The sequence below is a fragment of the Trematomus bernacchii genome, unplaced genomic scaffold (assembly GCF_902827165.1).
Source record: "Trematomus bernacchii unplaced genomic scaffold, fTreBer1.1, whole genome shotgun sequence".
NCBI classification, from domain to species: Eukaryota; Metazoa; Chordata; class Actinopteri; order Perciformes; family Nototheniidae; genus Trematomus; species Trematomus bernacchii.
Genome location: NW_022987769.1, coordinates 458238 through 481700, shown reverse-complemented (window position 1 = coordinate 481700; position 23463 = coordinate 458238). Strand labels below are relative to the sequence as shown.

General features: G+C 43.3%; 1 protein-coding gene and 1 pseudogene across 1 annotated transcript in view; one reads left to right on the top strand and one right to left on the bottom strand.

Moving 5' to 3' along the window:
• The window catches only part of LOC117496741, a 30986-nt pseudogene extending 10880 nt beyond the window's left edge, over positions 1-20106 (bottom strand).
• An 895-nt stretch (positions 20107-21001) lies between these two features.
• LOC117496743 (bone morphogenetic protein receptor type-2-like) overlaps positions 21002-23463 on the top strand; it is a 40951-nt gene continuing 38489 nt past the window's right edge. The window contains 2 exon segments of the mRNA XM_034148480.1: positions 21002-21270; positions 23281-23395. Coding sequence (XP_034004371.1) covers positions 23347-23395 — 49 coding nt within the window. The 5' untranslated portion in view covers positions 21002-21270; positions 23281-23346.

Here is a 23463-nt window from a genome sequence, read left to right as displayed (position 1 = left end):
GTGAATGTTACCTGAGTGACTGAGTGAGTGTTAGATATGTTACCTGCGTGACTGAGTGAGTGTTACCTGAGTGACTGAGTGAGTGTTACCTGAGTGACTGAGTGAGTGTTACCTGAGTGACTGAGTGAATGTTACCTGAGTGACTGAGTGAGTGTTACCTGAGGTGACTGAGTGAGTGTTACCTGAGTGACTGAGTGAGGGTTACCTGAGTGACTGAGTGAGTGTTACCTGAGTGACTGAGTGAATGTTACCTGAGTGACTGAGTGAATGTTACCTGAGTGACTGAGTGAATGTTACCTGAGTGACTGAGTGAGTGTTACCTGGGAGACTGAGTGAGTGTTACCTGAGTGACTGAGTGAGTGTAGTATATGTGTTACCTGCGTGACTGAGTGAATGTTACCTGAGTGACTGAGTGAATGTTACCTGAGTGACTGAGTGAGTGTTACACTGAGTGACTGAGTGAGTGTTACCTGAGTGACTGAGTGAGTGTTACCTGAGTGACTGAGTGAATGTTACCTGAGTGACTGAGTGAGTGTTAGTATATGTGTTACCTGCGGACTGAGTGAATGTTACCTGAGTGACTGAGTGAATGTTACCTGAGTGACTGAGTGAGTGTTACCTGAGTGACTGAGTGAGTGTTACCTGAGTGACTGAGTGAGTGTTACCTGAGTGACTGAGTGAATGTTACCTGAGTGACTGAGTGAATGTTACCTGAGTGACTGAGTGAGTGTTACCTGGGAGACTGAGTGAATGTTACCTGAGTGACTGAGTGAGTGTTAGTATATGTGTTACCCTGCGTGACTGAGTGAATGTTACCTGAGTGACTGAGTGAGTGTTACCCTGAGTGACTGAGTGAGTGTTACCTGAGTGACTGAGTGAATGTTACCTGAGTGAACTGAGTGAATGTTACCTGAGTGACTGAGTGAGTGTTACCTGAGTGACTGAGTGAGTGTTACCTGAGTGACTGAGTGAGTGTTACCTGAGTGACTGAGTGAATGTTACCTGAGTGACTGAGTGAGTGTTAGTATATGTGTTACCCTGCGTGACTGAGTGAATGTTACCTGAGTGACTGAGTGAGTGTTTACCTGCGTGACTGAGTGAAATGTTACCTGAGTGAAGATGGTTACCGAGTGACTGAGTGAATGTTACCTGAGTGACTGAGTGAGTGTTACCTGAGTGACTGAGTGAGTGTTACCTGAGTGACTGAGTGAGTGTTACCTGAATGACTGAGTGAATGTTCCTGAGTGACTGAGTAGTGTTACCTGGGAGACTGAGTGAATGTTACCTGAGTGACTGAGTGAGTGTTACCTGAGTGACTGAGTGAGTGTTACCTGAGTGACTGAGTGAGTGTTACCTGAGTGACTGATGTGAATGTTACCTGAGTGGACTGAGTGAGTGTTACCTGAGTGACTGAGTGAATGTTACCTGAGTGACTGAGTGAGTGTTACCTGGGAGACTGAGTGAATGTTACCTGAGTGACTGAGTGAGTGTTACCTGAGTGACTGAGTGAGTGTTACCTGAGTGACTGAGTGAATGTTACCTGAGTGACTGAGTGAATGTTACCTGAGTGACTGAGTGAGTGTTCCTGAGTGACTGAGTGAGTGTTTACCATGAGTGACTGAGTGAGTGTTACATGAGTGACTGAGTGAGTGTTACCTGGGAGACAAGCAGCTGGCAGGCGCTCAGCTCCATCTCGTTGGCCTCCCATCCTGCCGGTGTTCTCCGTCAGGCTGACCTCCAACTGTCTGCTGCGACTCACCACAGACCGGACCTCAGACTTCATCTTACTGATGTAGAGCCGGGCGGTGGTGAACTCCTCCTCCATCACTCCACTGGCCTCCGTCATCTGAAGCAGACATAACTCATTATGCTGGGTAACAGATGCTTTATATTTCCCTGTTAGCATTAAGCAGACAGATGACAGGTGACAGGTGAGAGCAGACAGGTGACAAGTGACAGGTGAACAGAAGGTCTCACCGCTCTGAGGTCGGTGGTTCCGAGGAGGCTGCCGATGTCACTGAGGTCTCTGAGCATCAGGCTGATGATCTCTGTGGATCTCTTCTTGTGATGAGAACTGACCTCCTGCAAAGTGGAGAACTCCCTCTGAACCGCATCCAGACTGGCCTGGACTCACATAGAGAAGAAGATTGTTAATTCTAACATCGTACCATCCAAACATCCTATCATGCTAACATCATATTGTTCTACTACCATAAACACAAGTACTAACATCAGGTTCTACCATCATCACAACATAAGTTCCATATCAAATCAAATCAAATCAAAGTTTATTTATAAAGCACATTTAAAAAGCGATTTTTGGTCGGGCCAAAGTGCTGTACATGTAATAAATACTACAATCACATAAAACCACATTACTACAATCACAATAAAAGACAATAAATTACAACAGATATATAAAAAACACAGGGAAAAGTCAGGAGTCGTGCTCCGCTCTGACTAGAAGGCCAGGGAGAAAGAGTGTGTTTTAAGAGTAATTTAAAAACCCCTAGGGTCTGTGGCCGACCTCACATGGAGGGGCAGAGTGTTCCAGAGCCTAGGGCCAGCTGCTGCGAAGGCTCGGGTGCCCTCTGGTTTTGAGCCTGGTCTTGGGCACTACCAGCAGCAGCTGGTCAGCAGACCTTAACCTGTTAAGCACCTAGCCTGTTTTTGTCATGTTTCATTCAGGTCCGAAAATGACATGCCCAAAACAAATGACTACAACTTAACTTCTAAAAGAGTCATATGAATAATTCTTTTATCAAAGCAAGGTTACATCGTGAGTTGGATGTAGAAGTGTCAGAATCAATATAATGTTTTTTATTTTAAAGAAAATTCAGATTTGACATCGTAAAAAAACTGTAAAATTAGTAGTGTCCGTCCAAAGATTATTTTTTACAGATAGTGAAAACTACCCCTTGGATGATGGGTTAGTAGACTAAAAGCTTTAGCAATCCAAAGTACAACATATAATTAGTACCCTGTATCAAGATGATGCAAAACAAGTGACATTTGACCTTTTTAGAGAGGTTTAGCCAAAAACCACCACCTCTGAGGTGATTTGGGTGAAAATGGGTTTTTTTCCTATCTCTGGCCCCCCTTGGTCGATTTTGATGGTTGGACACACACCCTTGTGACCGTTAGAGCCAATAGAATCGAAGGGGGAGGCCCACATACACACTCATTGTAAAGAGAAAAGGTGGGGGCTGCGCGTCTGAAAATCTAGGTTAGAGTGGAGCGATCTTTCCTTCTGGAGTTTGGAAACTAAAAAGCAGTTTTATTGCTTATGGATTATCAGAAATCATTTCAAAGAGGGCACAGACACATTGGATTAACCTATGGATTAACTTGCCACTGCATCGTATTTTTTATCGTTTTAATGCCATTGAAGACCAGTTTTGACCAAGGTAAGCCATGTTAGCGTTCTAGGCTACTTAGCTCCACATGTTATGATGTACGCTTTCGTTTATAGCGTCGCAATGGTTATCACTGAGTGTTGAGGTGGGCCACCACTAGATGCAGTGTGCTCCAGGAGACCAAAAACAGTGGTTGGCTGTGCATCTAGGATAAAGTAATAGGGAGTTATTGTGAGTTAAGTGCCGTTTAGGTTACATTTTTTCGCTCGAGGGCCTAATTCAGAGGCTGAGTGCATTGTGGGGTTTTTTTGGAAAAAAAAAAAATTAAAAAGATCAGTTAGCTGAGTTTGTTCCCGTTACATGGATATAAAACATTCATAGTTTATTAAATATTAAGATTCCTTAGATGTTGTTTCCTGCAAATAACGCGTTTTTTTCCGCCCGTACCAGGGCGGGGCCGTGCTGTAACAGGTTAAAGCTCTGGCTGGGGTGTAGCGCTGGAGGAGTTCAGCTATATAGGGCCGGAGCCAGCCCATTTAGGGCTTTTGAAAACAAATTAAAAGATGTTAAAATCAATTCTGAACACGCAACTGGAAGCCAGTGTAGTGAGGCCAGAATTGGGGTGATGTGGTCACGCTTTTTGTGGCCAGTAAGAAGACGTGCAGCTGCGTTCTGCACTAGCTGCAGGGGTCTAATTGAATGCTGGTTCCATACCCACGTACAGAGCATTGGCAATAGTCCAACATCGAGGTAACAAAGTGCGTTAATAACCCTTTCCAGGTCTTTAAAAGATAAAAACTACTTGGGGCCCAGAATCGAGCCTTGGGGAACCCCCACAGGTAAAGAGGGGCTTTGGCAGAGGAGAAGGCACCTAGCTGCCCTGAGAAGCTACGGTCTGTCAGGTAGGACCTGAACCATGCAAGGGCAGAGCCTGTGATGCCAGCGGACTGTTCAAGCCGTGACAACAGGATGCTATGGTCCACAGTGTCAAAGTCAGCTGTCAGGTCTAACAGCACCAAGACAGCTGGGCTGCCTGAGGTCGGCGGCTAGGAGCAGATCATTAAAAACTCTTCAAAGGGCTGTTTCAGTGCTGTGCATGGGTTTGAAGCCAGACTGAAACTTTTCATGGATTCCATGCATGGTTAAAAAAGACTGCAGCTGGGCGTAGACTACTCGCTCCAGGGCTTTAGATAAAAAAGGTAGCTGGGAGATGGGCCTAAAATTTGCGAGAATGGAAGGGTCGAGATTTTTCTTTTTTAAGTAGTGGCTTAACCACGGCATGTTTGAAGGCAGCTGGGACACATCCTGAGCTAAGAGAGGTATTTATAAGTAATAAAATACTTGCTCCAACTGAATCGAAAACATCTCTAAGAAGGCGAGAGGGAATGCTGTCTGAGGTGCAGTTTGTCGGCCGCAGGTGCTTGACTACATCCGAGAGAGAAGAGAGGGATACAGGCTCAAAGTGGTCGAGGACAGGCCGACAACAGGGCGCCATCTTCCCACACACTGGTCACAGCTGTACGGTCTCTCCGTAGTGACGCGTCACTGGATCTTCCAATGAAAACAGAGTCCTAACAACCTTACAAAGTTCTAGTATCATCACAACAAGGGTCCTACCATCCAACCCTAAAGTCCTAACATCTCCACATCCTAAACTCTGTCCATCCCTACCACCGAGTATCTTATCTTCTTGGCATCCTAAAGTCCTAATACCATCCTACCTCCTAGGATCTTATCTTCTTTACATCCTAAAGTCCTACCATCCTACCCTCCTAGTATCTCCCATTCTCCTGAACCCGTGTTTCCTCATGAGGACTCACAGTTTTTTGTGCCAGCTCCAGGTTCAGCTGTGTGTTGCAGCTGTTCTTGTTCTCCACCTCCTTGCTCTTGTGGTCGTAGTTGACGCGAGTTCCTCAGCGCCTGCAGCACCTCCTTCACCCTCATCTTTTGGCCGAGTCCGCTGTCCCTGTGCAGCCGCGACAACTCCTCTTGCACTCGCTCATATTCCTGACGGTGGACACCAGCAGCTGGATGATGGAGGGATGATGGAGGGATGATGTAGGATGGTGGTGGGATGGTGGTGGGATGATGGAGGGATGATGGTGGGATGATGGAGGGATGATGAAGGGATGATGGTGGGATGATGGAGGGATGATGGAGGGATGATGGTGGGATGGTGGTGGGATGATGGAGGGATGATGGAGGGATGGTGGAGGGATGGTGGTGGGATGGTGGTGGGATGATGGAGGGATGGTGGTGGGATGGTGGTGGGATGATGGAGGGATGATGGAGGGATGATGGTGGGATGATGGAGGGATGGTGGTGGGATGATGGAGGGATGATGGCGGGATGTGGTGGATGGTGGTGGGATGCTGGAGGATGATGGAGGGATGATGGTGGGATGATGGAGGGATGATGAAGGGGTGATGGAGGGATGATGGTGGGATGATGGAGGGATGATGAAGGGGTGATGGAGGGATGATGGTGGGATGATTGGACAGGTTAGATGCACAGTATGATCGAGGTTAGGACCTTTGAGAGAGTTGCGTTCAGGTGACTCACCTCTTCCTGATCCATCAGCTGCTGCTTGAGTTTCTCTCGCCGCCGTCTGACTGTGATGGTTGATGTCATCGTCCTGAAACATCATCCAGAACATTTCATCAGAGACTCCACCAAACAGAGAGAGCAGGTCTGTTCGGGTAGACCCCGAAACACAGACTGAAATACCCCCCGATGTGCAATAAACCTGCCTGGGAATATAAACCTTTGTGGAATATACCCTTCATTTTTCTGTCAATTCATTAACAATCTGTAAACCTTGCCAGCCTAGTTTTTTTTAAATGTTTTTTTAAAGATACTGCTACTTAGTTTCTTTTCGTTACTTATCTACAATTAGTTTTTAATTTATTGATTTGTTTCTATTATTAAGAACGTGTGCATACTCTTGTTGTACTGTAAATGTCCCCGCTGCGGGACAATAAAGGAACTGTGATTCTGATTCTGATACAGGTAGGACTCACTTGTAATCCAGCTGCTGGTACAGGTGAGACTCACCTGTAATCCAGTGCTGTGTACAGGTAGGACTCACTTTGTAATCCAGCTGCTGGTACAGGTAGGACTCACTTTGTAATCCAGCTGCTGGTACAGGTGAGACTCACCTTGTAATCCAGCTGCTGGTACAGGTAGGACTCACTTTGTAATCCAGCTGCTGGTACAGGTGAGACTCACCTTGTAATCCAGCTGCTGGTACAGGTAGGACTCACTTTGTAATCCAGCTGCTGGTACAGGTAGGACTCACTTTGTAATCCAGCTGCTGGTATAGGTAGGACTCACTTTGTAATCCAGCTGCTGGTACAGGTAGGACTCACTTGTAATCCAGCTGCTGGTACAGGTAGGACTCACTTGTAATCCAGCGTGCTGGTATAGGTATAAACTCACTTTGTAATCCAGCTGCTGGTACAGGTAGGACTCACTTTGTATCCAGCTGCTGGTATAGGTAGACTCACCTTGTAATCCAGCTGCTGGTACAGGTAGGACTCACTTGTAATCCAGCTGCTGGTATAGGTAGGACTCACTTTGTAATCCAGCTGCTGGGTACAGGTAGGACTCACTTTGTAATCCAGCTGCTGGATAGGTAGGACTCACTTTGTAATCCAGCTGCTGGTTACAGGTAGGACTCACGTTGAATCCAGCTGCTGGTATAGGTAAACTCACTTTGTAATCCAGCTGCTGGTACAGGTCGGTGATGAGCGTCTCGTACTGCGTCTTCTCTCCGTCTGACAGCGGTGGCAGGGGGCGGGACCAAGCTGTCAATCACTGCTGAGGTCTCACTGCTGCTCGTGCTTGTTTCTGCTGCTCAGCTGCTCCACCACAAGGTACTGACTCACCTGAGGAGTTAACATCTCAAACTTGATCAAAACGTCCTCTGACAACACAACAGTTTAACTGGCAACACATCATTAGCTTTTCTCCCTTCAAGATTACATGTATTTTGATGCATGGTTCTAAATCAATAAAGACATAATAATAATTAAAAGATTCAACTCTATAAACTTCCTGTTTACCTTTTCCTCCAGCGCTCAGTTCGTTCTCCAGTTTCTGGATCACGACGTTCAGGACCCCGGTGTCTTCTCCTTCTCCTTCTCGTACTTCTTCTTCCACTCCTCAGCCGTCAACTACCAGGTTCACAGACACCATGTTCTTTATGGTTTTCGCTCTGAGACACAGAGACAACATTCAGACAACTGTGCGCTCTCTGACAGGAAACAGCTGATGGACGGACTGATGGACGGGACTGATGGGACGGAAAGATAGACGGACGGACTGATGGACGACTGATGGAAGGACTGATGGAAGGACTGATGGACGGAAAGATAGACGGACTGACGGATTGTGTGTGAATTGATAAAAAGCCTTAATTAGCCTTAATACTGCACTAATCTCAGTATGTAATCTGATGATGTTCAGACAGAAAGGACGTAAACAGTTTGAACCCCAGTCCTCGACCTTGTTCTGTCTCGTGGTGTTGATGTAATGTGAATAAGTCCTTCCAGATAACCCCCCCCCCCACATCAGACCATTTCACAGAGAAGTGCTTCATTGCTCCAACAGGTGAGTCTCTGAGGTACCTCTGTCCGAACATGAGGGTGGACTTGGTCTCGGCCTCGTTGTAGGCTGAAGGCGAGCAGCAGATGATGATGGTGGTCCGGCAGTTTCCCCCCAGAGAGTCCTGCAGGATCCGGGTCATCTTACTGTCTCTGTACGGGACGTGGGTTTTCTACAAACACACATCAGTTAGTGGTGCAGGAATGAGTCCTGGACCCTGACAGGACTCCTAACGTTTAGACTACATAAAGTTCAGCTTGTGATATCTCAGGTTATTTTTGGGACTCACCGTTCCTTCGCTCAGAGCAGCGATCACGTTCCCGAGAGCCGACAGAGACTTGTTGATGTTCTTGGCTTCGTCCAACACGGCGCCTTCTGCCCCTGTCTTACTCACCTGGACAAAAACATCGTCATTCAACGGGTCTCAAGATTGTCTTTCTAAGAGTGTGTTATTTGTATTGGTTTGTTTGATTTAGATGTGTGACTCTGGATGTTTCTGTGCTGCTCTCTTTGGAAAGGTTTCCCAAATATGACGTGGTGGAATGCTAAGCTAATGCTAGCCGTTACCCTTCTCGCTCCCGGCCAGGTCCACCAGGTAAGAGTTTTCTCCCGACAGTTTGAGCTCCGTCTCCACGTTTTCCTGCTTGATGTTGATCTGGAAGATGCTGTGGCTGCGAGAGCTGTGCTCGTTCAGTCTGACAACGAAACACACAAATGCTGCGTCAGGACCACAAAAACACCATGAACACGTTGAACACGTTGAACACGTTTGAACACGTTGAACACCCCATGAACACCATGAACACGTTGTGAACACGTTGAACACCATGAACAAGTTGAACACGTTGAACACGTTGAACACCATGAACACGTTGAACACGTTGAACACGTTGAACACCATGAACAAGTTGAACACGTTGAACACGTTGAACACCATGAACACGTTGAACACGTTGAACACCATGAACACCATGAACACGTTGAACACCATGAACACGTTGAACACCATGAACACGTTGAACACGTTGAACACCATGAACACGTTGAAACACCATGAACACCATGAACATGAACACGTTGAACACCATGAACAAGTTGAACACGTTGAACACGTTGAACACCATGAACACGTTGAACACCATGAACACGTTGAACACGTTGAACACGTTGAACACCATGAACACCATGAACACGTTGAACACGTTGAACACCATGAACACCATGAACACGTTGAACACCATGAACACGTTGAACACTATGAACACGTGAACAACGTTGAACACCATGAACACGTTGAACACGTGAACACCATGAACACGTTGAACACGTTGAACACCATGAACAAGTTGAACACGTTGAACACGTTGAACACCATGAACACGTTGAACACGTTGAACACGTTGAACACCATAAACACCATGAACACGTTGAACACCATGAACACGTTGAACACGTTGAAACACCCATGAACACGTTGAACACGTTGAAACACCATGAACACGTTGAAACACCATGAACACGTTGAAACACCATGAACACGTTGAACACCATGAACACCATGAACACGTTGAACACCATGAACACGTTGAACACGTTGAACACCATGAACACGTTGAACACCATGAACACGTTGAACACCATGAACACGTTGAACACCATGAACACCATGAACACGTTGAACACCATGAACACCATGAACACGTTGAACACGTTGAACACCATGAACACCATGAACACGTTGAACACCATGAACACGTTGAACACCATGAACACGTTGAACACGTTGAACACCATGAACACGTTGAACACGTTGAACACCATGAACAAGTTGAACACGTTGAACACGTTGAACACATGAACACCATGAACACGTTGAACACGTTGAACACGTTGAACCAAAACACCATGAACACGTTGAACACCATGAACACGTTGAACACGTTGAACACCATGAACACCGTTGAACACGTTGAACACCATGAACACGTTGAACACCATGAACACGTTTGAACACCATGAACACGTTGAACACATGAACACCATGAACACGTTGAACACATGAACACGTTGAACACCATGAACACGTTGAAACACCAATGAACACGTTGAACACGTGAACACCATGAACACGTTGAACACCATGAACACGTTGAACACGTTGAACACCATGAACACGTTGAAACACGTTGAACACCATGAACAAGTTGAACACGTTGAACCATGAACACCATGAACCGTGAACAGTTGAACACGTTGAACACCATAAACACCATGAACACGTTGAACACCATGAACACGTTGAACACGTTGAACACCATGAACACGTTGAACACGTTGAACACCATGAACACGTTGAACACCATGAACGTTGAACACCATGAACACGTGAACACGTTGAACACCATGAACACGTGAACACCATGAACACGTTGAACACCATGAACACGTTGAACACCATGAACACGTTGAACACGTGAACACCATGAACACGTTGAACACCATGAACACGTTGAAACCCGTGAACACGTTGAACACGTTGAACACCATGAACACCATGAACACATTGAACACCATGAACACGTTGGAACACCTTGAACACGTGAACACGTTTGAACACGTTGAACACGTTGAACACGTGAACACCATGAACACCATGAACACCATGAAACACGTTGAACACGTTTGAACACCATGAACACGTGAACACCATGAACATATTGACACACGTTGAACACCATGAACACGTTGAACACCATGAACACCATGACCGTTTGAACACCATGAACACGTTGAACACGTTGAACACCATGAACACGTTGAACAACATGAACACCATGAACACGTTGAACACGTTTGAACACCATGAACACGTTGAAACACCATGAACATATTGAACACGTTGAACACCATGAACACGTTGAACACCATGAACACGTTTGAACACCATGAACACGTGAACACGTTGAACACCATGAACACGTTGAACACCAATGAACACGTTGAAACACGTTGAACACCATGAAACACGTTGAACACCATGAACATATTGAACACGTTGAACACCATGAACACGTTGAACACCATGAACACGTTGAACACCATGCACACGCTTGAACAGTTGAAACACCATGAACACGTTGAACACCATGAACACGTTGAACACGTTGAACACCATGAACACGTTGAACACCATGAACATATTGAACACGTTGAACACCATGAACACGTTGAACACCATGAACACGTTGAACACCATGAACACGTTGAACACGTTGAACACCATGAACACCATGAACACCATGAACACGTTGAACACCATGAACACGTTGAACACCATGAACACCATGAACACGTTGTGAAACACCATGAACACGTTTTGAACACCATGAACACGTTGAACACCATGAACACCATGAACACGTTGAACACCATGAACACCATGAACACCATGAAACACGTTGAACACGTTGAACACCATGAACCCGTTGAACACCATGAACACCATGAACAACCATGAACACGTTGAACACGTTGAACACCATGAAACAGTTGAACACCATGAACACCATGAACACGTTGAACACATTGAACACCATGAACACGTGAACACCATGAACACCTTGAACACCGTGAACACCATGAACACGTTGAACACCATGAAACACATGAACACGTTGAACACCATGAACACCATGAACACCTGATACCGTTGAACACGTTGAACACCATGAACACGTTGAACACCATGACACCATGAACACCATGAACACGTTGAACACGTTGAACACCATGAACACGTTGAACACCATGAACACCATGAACACGTTGAACACCATGAACACCATGAACACGTTGAACACCATGAACACCTTGAACACCGTGAACACGATGAATTGTATTATTCTTACAGTAGTAATAACAATAATAACAGTAGTAATAACAATAATAACAGTAGTATTGATAGTAGTAATAACAGTAGTAATAGCAGTAGTATTGTTAGTAATAACAGTAGTAATAGCAGTAGTATTGTTAGTAACAGTGGCGAGCCGTGAGCTTTATACCTAGGCCCTCTGACCCCCACCCCTTCCCTCGAAAAAAAAAGAAAAAAAAGAGTTATTACGTCACAGCGTATACTTCAGAGGAATATCAAAACAACGGCCCAGGGTGCAAAACGCATCAATGACAGCGACCCTCTACCACACAAAACAACACCTGTGAACCCAATTTGTGTTCTTTGACATTGAAAAGGATATTGCATTGTGTTTGTTACTTTCGTTGCAGTTGTATGTCTTAAGTGTAATTTGGCATGCTTTTATTTTGAAGGCGAGTTCACAATGTTGACAGGAAGTTGTTGTTGCTATGGAAACAAGAAAAGTTTCACAGCGGGCGGAACTCGTCATAAAGTCCGCGATAATAAAACCCACCCATTTAGAGGGAAGATATGATTGGTCAATTGTACTGTCATTTGACATTACTCTCTCGTTCAGTTACTATAGCAACCCTCTGTGAATCGCAGAGAGGCCCGCTATAGTAAACTGACATTCAAACAGAGACTGAACAGGCAGATTCGAAGGATTTATTTCTTTGGAAATGTTATTTTATTAAATCAAGTTTTTTTTCGGTAAAACGAATGAAAAATATAACAAAAATAATATTAAAAAAATATATATTTAAAAAAAATATATATTTTTTTAATGTTTTTAAATATTATTTTTTGGAATATCTTAGGCCCTCACAGAGGGCCTAGAGGGCCCTGACGGCTCGCCACTGGTTAGTAATAACAGTAGTAATAGCAGTACTGACTGGTGACGGCGACGTGCCGGTTTGCTTTCCCCTCGTCGATGACGTCCATCACTTCATTTGGACTGGAAACAAAACGCTCCGTGCAGCCCTGACAGGAAGTACAGGAAGCACACAGTATGAGTACTACAGTACTGACAGGAAGTACAGGAAGTACAGGAAGTACACAGTACGAGTACTACAGTACTGACAGGAAGCACACAGTATGAGTACTACAGTACTGACAGGAAGTACAGGAAGTACAGGAAGTACACAGTACGAGTACTACAGTACTGACAGGAAGTACACATAACACAGTACTGACATGAAGTACACATTAACACAGTACTGACAGGAAGTACACAGTATGAGTACTACAGTACTGACAGGAAGTACACATTAACACAGTACTGACAGTAAGTACACATTATGAGTACTATAGTCTGAGTACTACAGTCTGAGTACTACAGTGGTACTACAGTCTGAGTACTACAGTCTGAGTACTACAGTATTAGTACTATAGTCTGAGTACTACAGTCTGAGTACTACAGTGGTACTACAGTCTGAGTACTACAGTCTGAGTACTACAGTATTAGTACTACAGTCTGAGTACTACAGTATTAGTACTACAGTCTGAGTACTACAGTCTGAGTACTACAGTATTAGTACTACAGTCTGAGTACTACAGTATTAGTACTACAGTCTGAGTACTACAGTATTAGTACTACAGTCTGAGTACTACAGTCTGAGTAGTACTACAGTATTAGTACTACAGAGTACTCACCTTCACAAAGGGAACTCTGTTCTTGTCCTCGTGAACGGCCAGGTTTGTCTTCGACACTAAAAGATGAAACACATCCGTCCTATAAACATATACATATACAGTACATATAAATATTACTATATTAAATATGTTGACTCACCATCCAGTAAGTCTCTGATTTTATCCAGATAGATTTCAAAATAAGAGACCTGCAGAAAGAGGCAGACATGGTTCATTGAGCAGTAATACATGATACTACGATACTATAATAACTGTGTATTTCTACACATGTTATTATCTAGATGTTATATTCAAAAACACAACAAGCTGTAATGTGATTAATACTTATATTAATCTCCTGTGAATGAACACCCTGTGTGTTTTATGTGGTATTTATACGTGTTGTATGGAATGCAGAGAGCAGAGCAGCAGGTCAGAAACATATGGAGCGCAGCGGGTCCCTGAACGCATCGCTGCTCCCTGAACGCATCGCTGCTCCCTCTGCAGGACGCATGCACACAGGATCATATAAACACCTGCTATTACATATCAAATCAAATCATACAATCCTAGTGAAAAAAATAAAAACAGTACAATTATAAATTATATTATAAATAATAATAATAAAATATATATAAAGTTCAAAATAATAATCTAAAAATATATAAATAATATTAAAAAACAAACAAATATTAAAATAATAATGGTCACCCTCAGGAAGCAGGAGAGGTGCAGCTCCTCTAGGGGGCGCTCTCTGTCTCAGATTAACCCTGACACGCTCTATGTTAACCCTGACATCAGACAGGTGTCTGAGAGGCAGACAGACAGGTGTCTGAGAGGCAGACAGACAGGTGTCTGAGAGGCAGACAGACAGGTGTCTGAGAGGCAGACAGGTGTCTGAGAGGCAGACAGACAGGTGTCTGAGAGGCAGACAGGTGTCTGAGAGGCAGACAGGTGTCTGAGAGGCAGACAGGTGTCTGAGAGGCAGACAGACAGGTGTCTGAGAGGCAGACAGACAGGTGTCTGAGAGGCAGACAGGTGTCTGAGGGCAGACAGGTGTCTGAGAGGCAGACAGACAGGCAGACAGACAGGCAGGTCTCACCTTGATGTGGAACTCCAGGTTCTCGTCCATGGCGTAGATGTGGTCGAAGATATCCTGAGAGATTCTGGGGATGATCCCCATCAGACGAGGGCTGTGCAGACTCCCCTGAGGATACACTCACTGTTACTCAGTAATACTCACTGTTAATACTCACTGTTATTACTCAGATTAAGACACTCAACGCTGGAACAGAACACTTCAGGGAAATGGGTTTTTGTTCTGATGACACGTTCAGGTGCACACGTTCAGGTGCACACGTTCAGGTGCACACGTTCAGGTGCACACGTTCAGGTGAGAGATGGAGAATAAAGAGAGTCTGACCTCCATGGTGTGAGTCTTTCCTGACGCCGTCTGGCCGTACGCAAAGATCGTCCCGTTGTACCCCCCCCAACACGTCTGAAACACACACATGACATACATGTTACACATGTAACATACAACATACATCAAACACAATAATAACAACATAATACAAAAATTAATGAAATAATTATATAAATTATAATAAGAAAATATAAAAATAATTACCACAGTTATAAATAATAAAATAAATAATAGTATAATAATAATAATTGTATTAAAATAAATAATAATAATATATAATGATGACAGAGAAGGAGCTGACCTTTGACGATCTGCTTGGCGCAGGAGTCGTAGACCTGGACCTGCTCAGAGTCCGGAGCGAGGACTCGGTCGAACACATACGGCTTCCCCTGGAACACACACACACACACACACACACACACACACACACACACACACACACACACACACACACACACACACACACACACACACACACACCACACACACACACACACACACACACACACACACACACACACACACACACACACACACATCTTTAATAATTATATTGATTTTATTGATTATACATATTGGATATTTAATAACTGGATTGACTAAATTATAATATTAATTATTTTGTATTTTCTTTATATTGACTAAATTAATTGTATTGAATATATTTCTAATATTATTGATGTTGATTGTATTTATTATTCTGACAGTATTTATTATAGTAATACAAATACTTCCAGATTCTGAAATGTCCACAATTTAACACAGGACCAGATCAATCAATAATAACAATCAAGGGGTCACAGGGAGAGTATTTCCCATGAGGCTTTGCAGCAGCTGGCCCGCATCTCATTCAATCAGGAAATGAAATGAGTGGCAGGAAGTTTACGGTAGAATTCCTTCATCCTTTCAAAATAAGAGAGAAAGGATCACTGGCTTCTCTCCTGAAACAGGTTTATCAATAATAATCATAATCATATAAATAAACACGAGGGATTCGTCTGGGTGTTTTTGGGGCAGAGATAAAAATACAAAAAAATCAGATCACTGATAAAAAACTATTTTAATAAAACTATAATAACATAGCAATATTTAAATTGAACAAATGAAGCTCAGTCAGCGTTCCTCTAACGGTGTGTGTGTGTGTGTGTGTGTGTGTGTGTGTGTGTGTGTGTGTGTGTGTGTGTGTGTGTGTGTGTGTGTGTGTGTGGTGTGTGTGTGTGTGTGTGTGTGTGTGTGTGTGTGTGTGTGTGTGTGTGTGTGTGTGTGTGTGTGTGTGTGTGTGTGTGTGTGTGTGTGTGTGTGTGTGTGTGTGTGTATCACATGTGGGAAAGCTCATTTAAAAAGTTCATTCAGGACATTTTATTTTTTGACTTTTTTAAATGAAAGACAGATTTTTTACAGAAAATGTAATGTTTTTAGATTTAAATTGAGTTTTAAAGAAAGTTCCTGAAATATTGTAATGATCCTAAAAATCTGCTACAAACAGGTCGACTTTATGAGTCCTCGTTATAATATAACCACCAATTATTATAATATAGACATGCCTTACAGATACCCCTCATTACATCAGAACTATGTCTCATTACATCAGAACTATGTCTCATTATATCAGAACTATGTCTCATTATATCAGAACTATGTCTCATTATATCAGAACTATGTCTCATTATATCAGAACTATGTCTCATTACATCAGAACTATGTCTCATTATATCAGAACTATGTCTCATTACATCAGAACTATGTCTCATTACATCAGAACTATGTCTCATTACATCAGAACTATGTCTCATTATATCAGAACTATGTCTCATTACATCAGAACTATGTCTCATTACATCAGAACTATGTCTCATTATATCAGAACTATGTCTCATTACATCAGAACTATGTCTCATTATATCAGAACTATGTCTCATTACATCAGAACTATGTCTCATTACATCAGAACTATGTCTCATTACATCAGAACTATGTCTCATTATATCAGAACTATGTCTCATTACATCAGAACTATGTCTCATTACATCAGAACTATGTCTCATTACATCAGAACTATGTCTCATTACATCAGAACTATGTCTCATTATATCAGAACTATGTCTCATTACATCAGAACTATGTCTCATTAGAACTATGTCTCATTACATCAGAACTATGTCTCATTACATCAGAACTATGTCTCATTACATCAGAACTATGTCTCATTACATCAGAACTATGTCTCATTAGAACTATGTCTCATTACATCAGAACTATGTCTCATTAGAACTATGTCTCATTACATCAGAACTATGTCTCATTAGAACTATGTCTCATTACATCAGAACTATGTCTCATTAGAACTATGTCTCATTACATCAGAACTATGTCTCATTACATCAGAACTATGTCTCATTATATCAGAACTATGTCTCATTAGAACTATGTCTCATTACATCAGAACTATGTCTCATTATATCAGAACTATGTCTCATTACATCAGAACTATGTCTCATTACATCAGAACTATGTCTCATTACATCAGAACTATGTCTCATCATATCAGAACTATGTCTCATTACATCAGAACTATGTCTCATTACATCAGAACTATGTCTCATTACATCAGAACTATGTCTCATTATATCAGAACTATGTCTCATACTATCAGAACTATGTCTCATCATATCAGAAACTATGTCTCATTACAATCAGAACTATGTCTCATTACATCAGAACTATGTCTCATTAACATATCAAGCAACTATGTCTCATTACATCAGAACTATGTCTCATTACATCAGAACTATGTCTCATTATATCAGAACTATGTCTCATTAGAACTATGTCTCATTACATCAGAACTATGTCTCATTACATCAGAACTATGTCTCATTATATCAGAACTATGTCTCATTATATCAGAACTATGTCTCATTACATCAGAACTATGTCTCATTACATCAGAACTATGTCTCATTAGAACTATGTCTCATTACATCAGAACTATGTCTCATTAGAACTATGTCTCATTACATCAGAACTATGTCTCATTAGAACTATGTCTCATTACATCAGAACTATGTCTCATTACATCAGAACTATGTCTCATTATATCAGAACTATGTCTCATTAGAACTATGTCTCATTACATCAGAACTATGTCTCATTATATCAGAACTATGTCTCATTACATCAGAACTATGTCTCATTACATCAGAACTAGTGGGGTTGTGGTGGTCTAATGGATAGTGAGGTGGGCTGAAGATTGGAAGGTCGTGAGTTCAAATCCCGCCTGGAACACCACCACTTTGAGTAAGGCCCCCCCCCTTCAGTTACTCCAGGGAGAATGTCCCTGTAATTGTAAGTCGCTTTGGATAAATGAAATGTAATGTAATGTAACTACGTCTCATATCAGAACTATGTCTCATTATATCAGAACTATACGTACGAAACGCTCTGGGGGGCCAAACGGCTCCGTGTGTACGCCCTATACGATCATAGCCCCGCCTCTCACCCCGCGTCATTGCTGCTGCGTTTAGCCAACAACAACAAAGGCGGATCACAGACGCTACTGACCATGCTACAGATGTTAGAGCAACATCTACAGCTGCTCGACCACAACCATCAGCAACAAGTGGACATGGAGAACTACATGAACTACATGTTGCTGAATCCACCGCGGAGAATAACCAGAAGGGCAACCAGGCAACCATGGCAACCATGCAGGGAGGTCTTCTTCGCTGCTTTTGGTGCATTTTGTGGCGGAAGTACAGCGCCACTTACAGGCCCGGCATATGTACTACAGCGTCTCCAGCAGGTCGAGCGCTCTCGTGCGGACAGAAGACTTTTTGAAAACGACTTTGGTTTGTTTTCGTCTCCGTGTGGACGGGGTCTTATATTCTACCTGAGTATTATTATATTCTCTGTTGATTATTATTCATATATTCCTTTGTTCCAGATTTCTATCAATATTTTATAACAGAAACAAACAAACATTGTCTTGTCTGTCTTTTATTTTGAAGGTGAGATGAACTTATTATCAGTCATACATTATAGTTTATTATTTATTTATTGTACTTAAGTAATTAATTCATTATTTATTATTATTTATATTCAATTAACTTAATAAACTGATTTTTAATTATTATTTCTAAACCTCCATGAAATGAATGTATTAGAGATAAGATAAGAGAGGACTCTATTTATCCTGAAGGAAATGGTTGTTCCAGAGTTACAGAAAGACAGTAAACCCAGCAGCATGATAATAAACTGTACACTGACAGTATGTACATATGGACATATGACTGCAGTGACAAGAGCAGTGACATCTCTACAGGAAACACACGCTCACATAGTTCATGTAAATACTGTACAGTGACGAGCAGGGTTTAGTAGAGCAACCAAACGTAGTGGCAGATACGTAACTGCACGTTATTATAGAACATTATTATTAATAATAATAATATTGCACATGTTATATAGCAGAGAGTGTTTGATGACTGAGGATGAAGATGATGATGAAAAAGCCTCTTGATGATGAAGAGGAGTTCCGGTTTCCATTGTTGCTGACAGACCGAGGGTGTGCCACACACACACACACACACACACACACACACACACACACACACACACACACACACACACACACACACACACACACACACACACACACACACACACACACACACACACACACACACACACACACACACACACACACACACACACACACACACACACACACACACACTCACCGCGACCACCACGGTGTCCTCTCCGTTGAATTTGGGGATGTCCTTGTCTCCTCGGCTCCTCTCGGACTCGTTGAGAGGTCTGAAGCGACACATCACCTTCACCCCGCAGAGCCCGCATCCCGCAGCCTCCTCCATCCCAGAAACACACCGGAGCACCGGGGACAGAGAGCCAGAAACACCGGGCACAGAGAACCAGAAACACCGGGGACAGAGAGCCAGAAACACCGGGCACAGAGAGCCAGAAACACCGGGCACAGAGAACCTGAAACACCGACCCTCCGGCTGAGAAACGCCCGCAAACAGGGCCTCTCGCTCGGCTTCTCTTCTCTTCTCTTGCCGGTCAGGTTGATGCTGCTCCGGTAGACTCACCGTCTGTCTGTGTTCTCCATCAGACTGAACACTCCCACCTGGAGGAGCCGCGGTGCACTCTGGGACATGGAGTCCTGCTGCTGGAACATCATCACAACCAATCAGAGTACTTTATTTAAACTGGGGATTTTTTGGGGGTTAAGAATGAAAGAATATCAAATATATAAATATAAAATGTTAAAGTTAGAATGTCCAATAAAAGATACAATTAAAAAGATTTAAAGAAAAGATAAAAGAAAATAATTAAAATAAAATATTTCAATAAAAGATTTCAATCTTGTATTGAAATGAAAGATTGCACTGTATCTACGCACACATGAGATATAAAGGTAAGGATGTGGAGAAAGAGCCAAATCAGACTGAACCACCTGGAGGAGCCGCGGTTAGGGTTTGTTCTACTTTGATGTATGCACCACGACACCAAGTCAAGTTCCTCGTACGTGTGAACCTTTATATATACAGTCTATGGTGTGAACCCACCTGGAGATAAACCTGGTTCTGGTTCTCAGTCATGTTAGACTAAAAAAACATATCTTCTGTTTTGACACAATGCATGTTTGAATGATCAGAAGGCCATGCAGACTAAAACATATGAACCATATCCTGCAGCACATGTTGAAGGGTTACCTCCACCTGACCTCCACCTGACCTCCACCTGACCTCCTCTGATCTGATGTTTATCAGCCGTGGACTTGTTTCTCTTTGTTTTACTAATGTGTGCTTTTCTTCTTTTTATTATTGCTCGCCTCTTTAGATTCCCCTTTGCTGTACGTTTGTAACACAGGACTTCTCTCTGTTTGTCTCCTTGATGAATCTTCTGTCAGCAGACACTGAGTCATGGCTCTTATAGGATGCCTTCTTCTCCATCAACACATTTACACAATAAAAGCATCTTTTTATTGGGCTTTTATTGTGACAGTGTCCGGAAGCTCAGTGTGTGGTGCCTTCAGGTGTCTTTCTGAAACACCGACACGCAGCTTCATTTCTGCGGATCCGTTCTGCAGCTGGACCGACAGCTGGACCGACAGCTGGACCCGAACCGAGCCGAGCCAAGCCAAACCAGGACCAGGGACACAGAGAGATAGAGAGAGAGACTTGGACAGACGGTTCGTCTCCTGAAGGTTCGGCAGCTGGACTGACAGCTGGACCCGAGCCGACGCGAGCCGAACCGAACCAGAACCAGAGAGAGAGACTCAGACAAACGGTTCTCCTGCAGAACCGAGCAGACTCAAGGTGAGAACCAGATCTAGAACCAGTGAGATATCTCACACCTTTAACGCAAGCGCCCGCGCGCGTGTGTGTGTGAGTGGTGTGTGGGGTGTGTGTGTGTGTGTGTGTGTGTGTGTGTGTGTGTGTGTGTGTGTGTGTGTGTGTGTGTGTGTGTGTGTGTGTGTGTGTGTGTGTGCGCGCGCCACTCCCTTCTGTCCTCAGCTCTAAAAACGGTACCGGTAATTTTCGAAGGTGATCAGGTGATATTTTACCGGTAATATGAAGATACACACACACACACACACACACACACACACACACACACACACACACACACACACACACACATTATTAACACACACACGTGTTTTTTGTAATGTGTGTCTGTGGCGTGTGTGTGTGTTAATGTGTGTGTGTGTGTGCGTGTGTGTTAATGTCTGTGTGTGTTAATGTGTGTGCGTGTGGGTGTGTGTTAATGTCTGTGTGTGTTAATGTGTGTGCGTGTGGGTGTGTGTTAATGTGTGTATGTTAATGTGTGTGTATTCATGTGTGTGTGTGTGTATGTGTTTGTGTGTCTGTAAATGTGTGTGCGTGTGTGTGTGTGTGTGTGTGTGTGTGTGTGTATTACAGGTGTGTTAGAAAGAGACTGATGGCCCATGAAGGTCAAAGACAGGTATTAATAAGATGAAACACTAACAGGTTAACTCATTATTGTATTTGATCTGTTTCATTAGTTGTATGTCCTGTATGTATGTTGCTCTGTTGGAGGAGGACTTGAATCCTTTATACCATTATCAGTATAGTAATGTCATTATTAGCTAACAGGATATATTTGTCTTCTTCCAGAGTCGTGTAAACATCAGTTAGATTAGATTTGACTACTCTTTACATAACGCTTCATTAGCATATTTCAGCATTACAGCAACACAAGACGTCAACTTGTGATATAACAGGGTAATGAATGAGGTGGGGGGGTTTCATGGTTTCAAAGATGAAAGATTCAAAGGTGTTCTTGTCATATGCACAAAGCTACAGTGCAGAATGACATTCTTCTGACCTGAGGGTTAGGGTTTGTTTATACATGTTGCATTGTTGGAGGAGCCAACAATGCAACATGTATAAAGAAATCTGATTGGTTATAATATGGACGGACATTAAAGACCTCTGTGTGTCAGACCAGTCGCTAATGGCGCGTTTCCACTACAGCGCGGAGCACGGTTTAAGAGGGCTGTGACGTCAGCGGCCCGTCTTTGGTTGCGTTTCCACTTGGCCTAGTACCGGCCGGCGGGTCCTAATTCACAGTTTTTCTGGCCTCATAAAATCGTGGGTCTAGGGCCAGAGACAACGAGGCTGAGTCGGGCTGAGTATGCTAAACTAGAGAGAGCATCGCTGGCAAGGGGGCTACAACTACAACAAGATGGACATATTTGACCGTGATTTAATTGTAATACACGTTTCAAAATGATGCCGAAGTAACAACATACTGATACCGGTTAGTAAAAACCATGAATTAATGCTTTGTCAAGTCTGCAGACAGATGGCAGGAGAAACACCTTTTAAAATGCGTGTTTTTCTAAATGGAGATTGGCTAAGCTAACGCAGTATATGCTCCGACCGTCCACACTCACAACAACGGCCTACAGACATAAATAAAGCAGCGACTGTATTCACCATGACACAGGCAGTCTGTGGTTTGTACTTGTTTAACTTTTGTCTAGTTTCTGAACAGATATGAGGAGCTGTGAGCTCTGAGTGCTAACAGCTAACGGCTGTGTTGTTTTTCTGGGGTCCTCTGAAGATCACGTCACGGCTCCGCCTACACTGCGTTACTATAGATACTACCCCAGTTCCTAAACTGTAATGGAAATGCGCCATAAAGTGAGCCAGTCCTAACGAGGCCCAGCCATACCGAGCGGGGCCGAGCGAGGCCGTGTAGTGGAAACGCGCCATAAGTGGCTAACACACTGCTCCTCTCTCCAGTCTCTGATGTTTCCTGTGTTTCTGTATGAAGGTGTATTTGTGTGTTTACTTCAGGTCTCACCTGGATCAGAGAGGCCATGGAGGAGTGAAGTCAGCAGGGATTAAACCTGAGGATCCAACATGGCCTCCGTGTTAGCAGTGTGTTTCCTGCTTCTTCCTGCTGCCATCGGTCAGTTCAGACACTTCTTCATATCATCACAACACACTCATTCAGCTAGCTTAGCATCAAGCACTTAG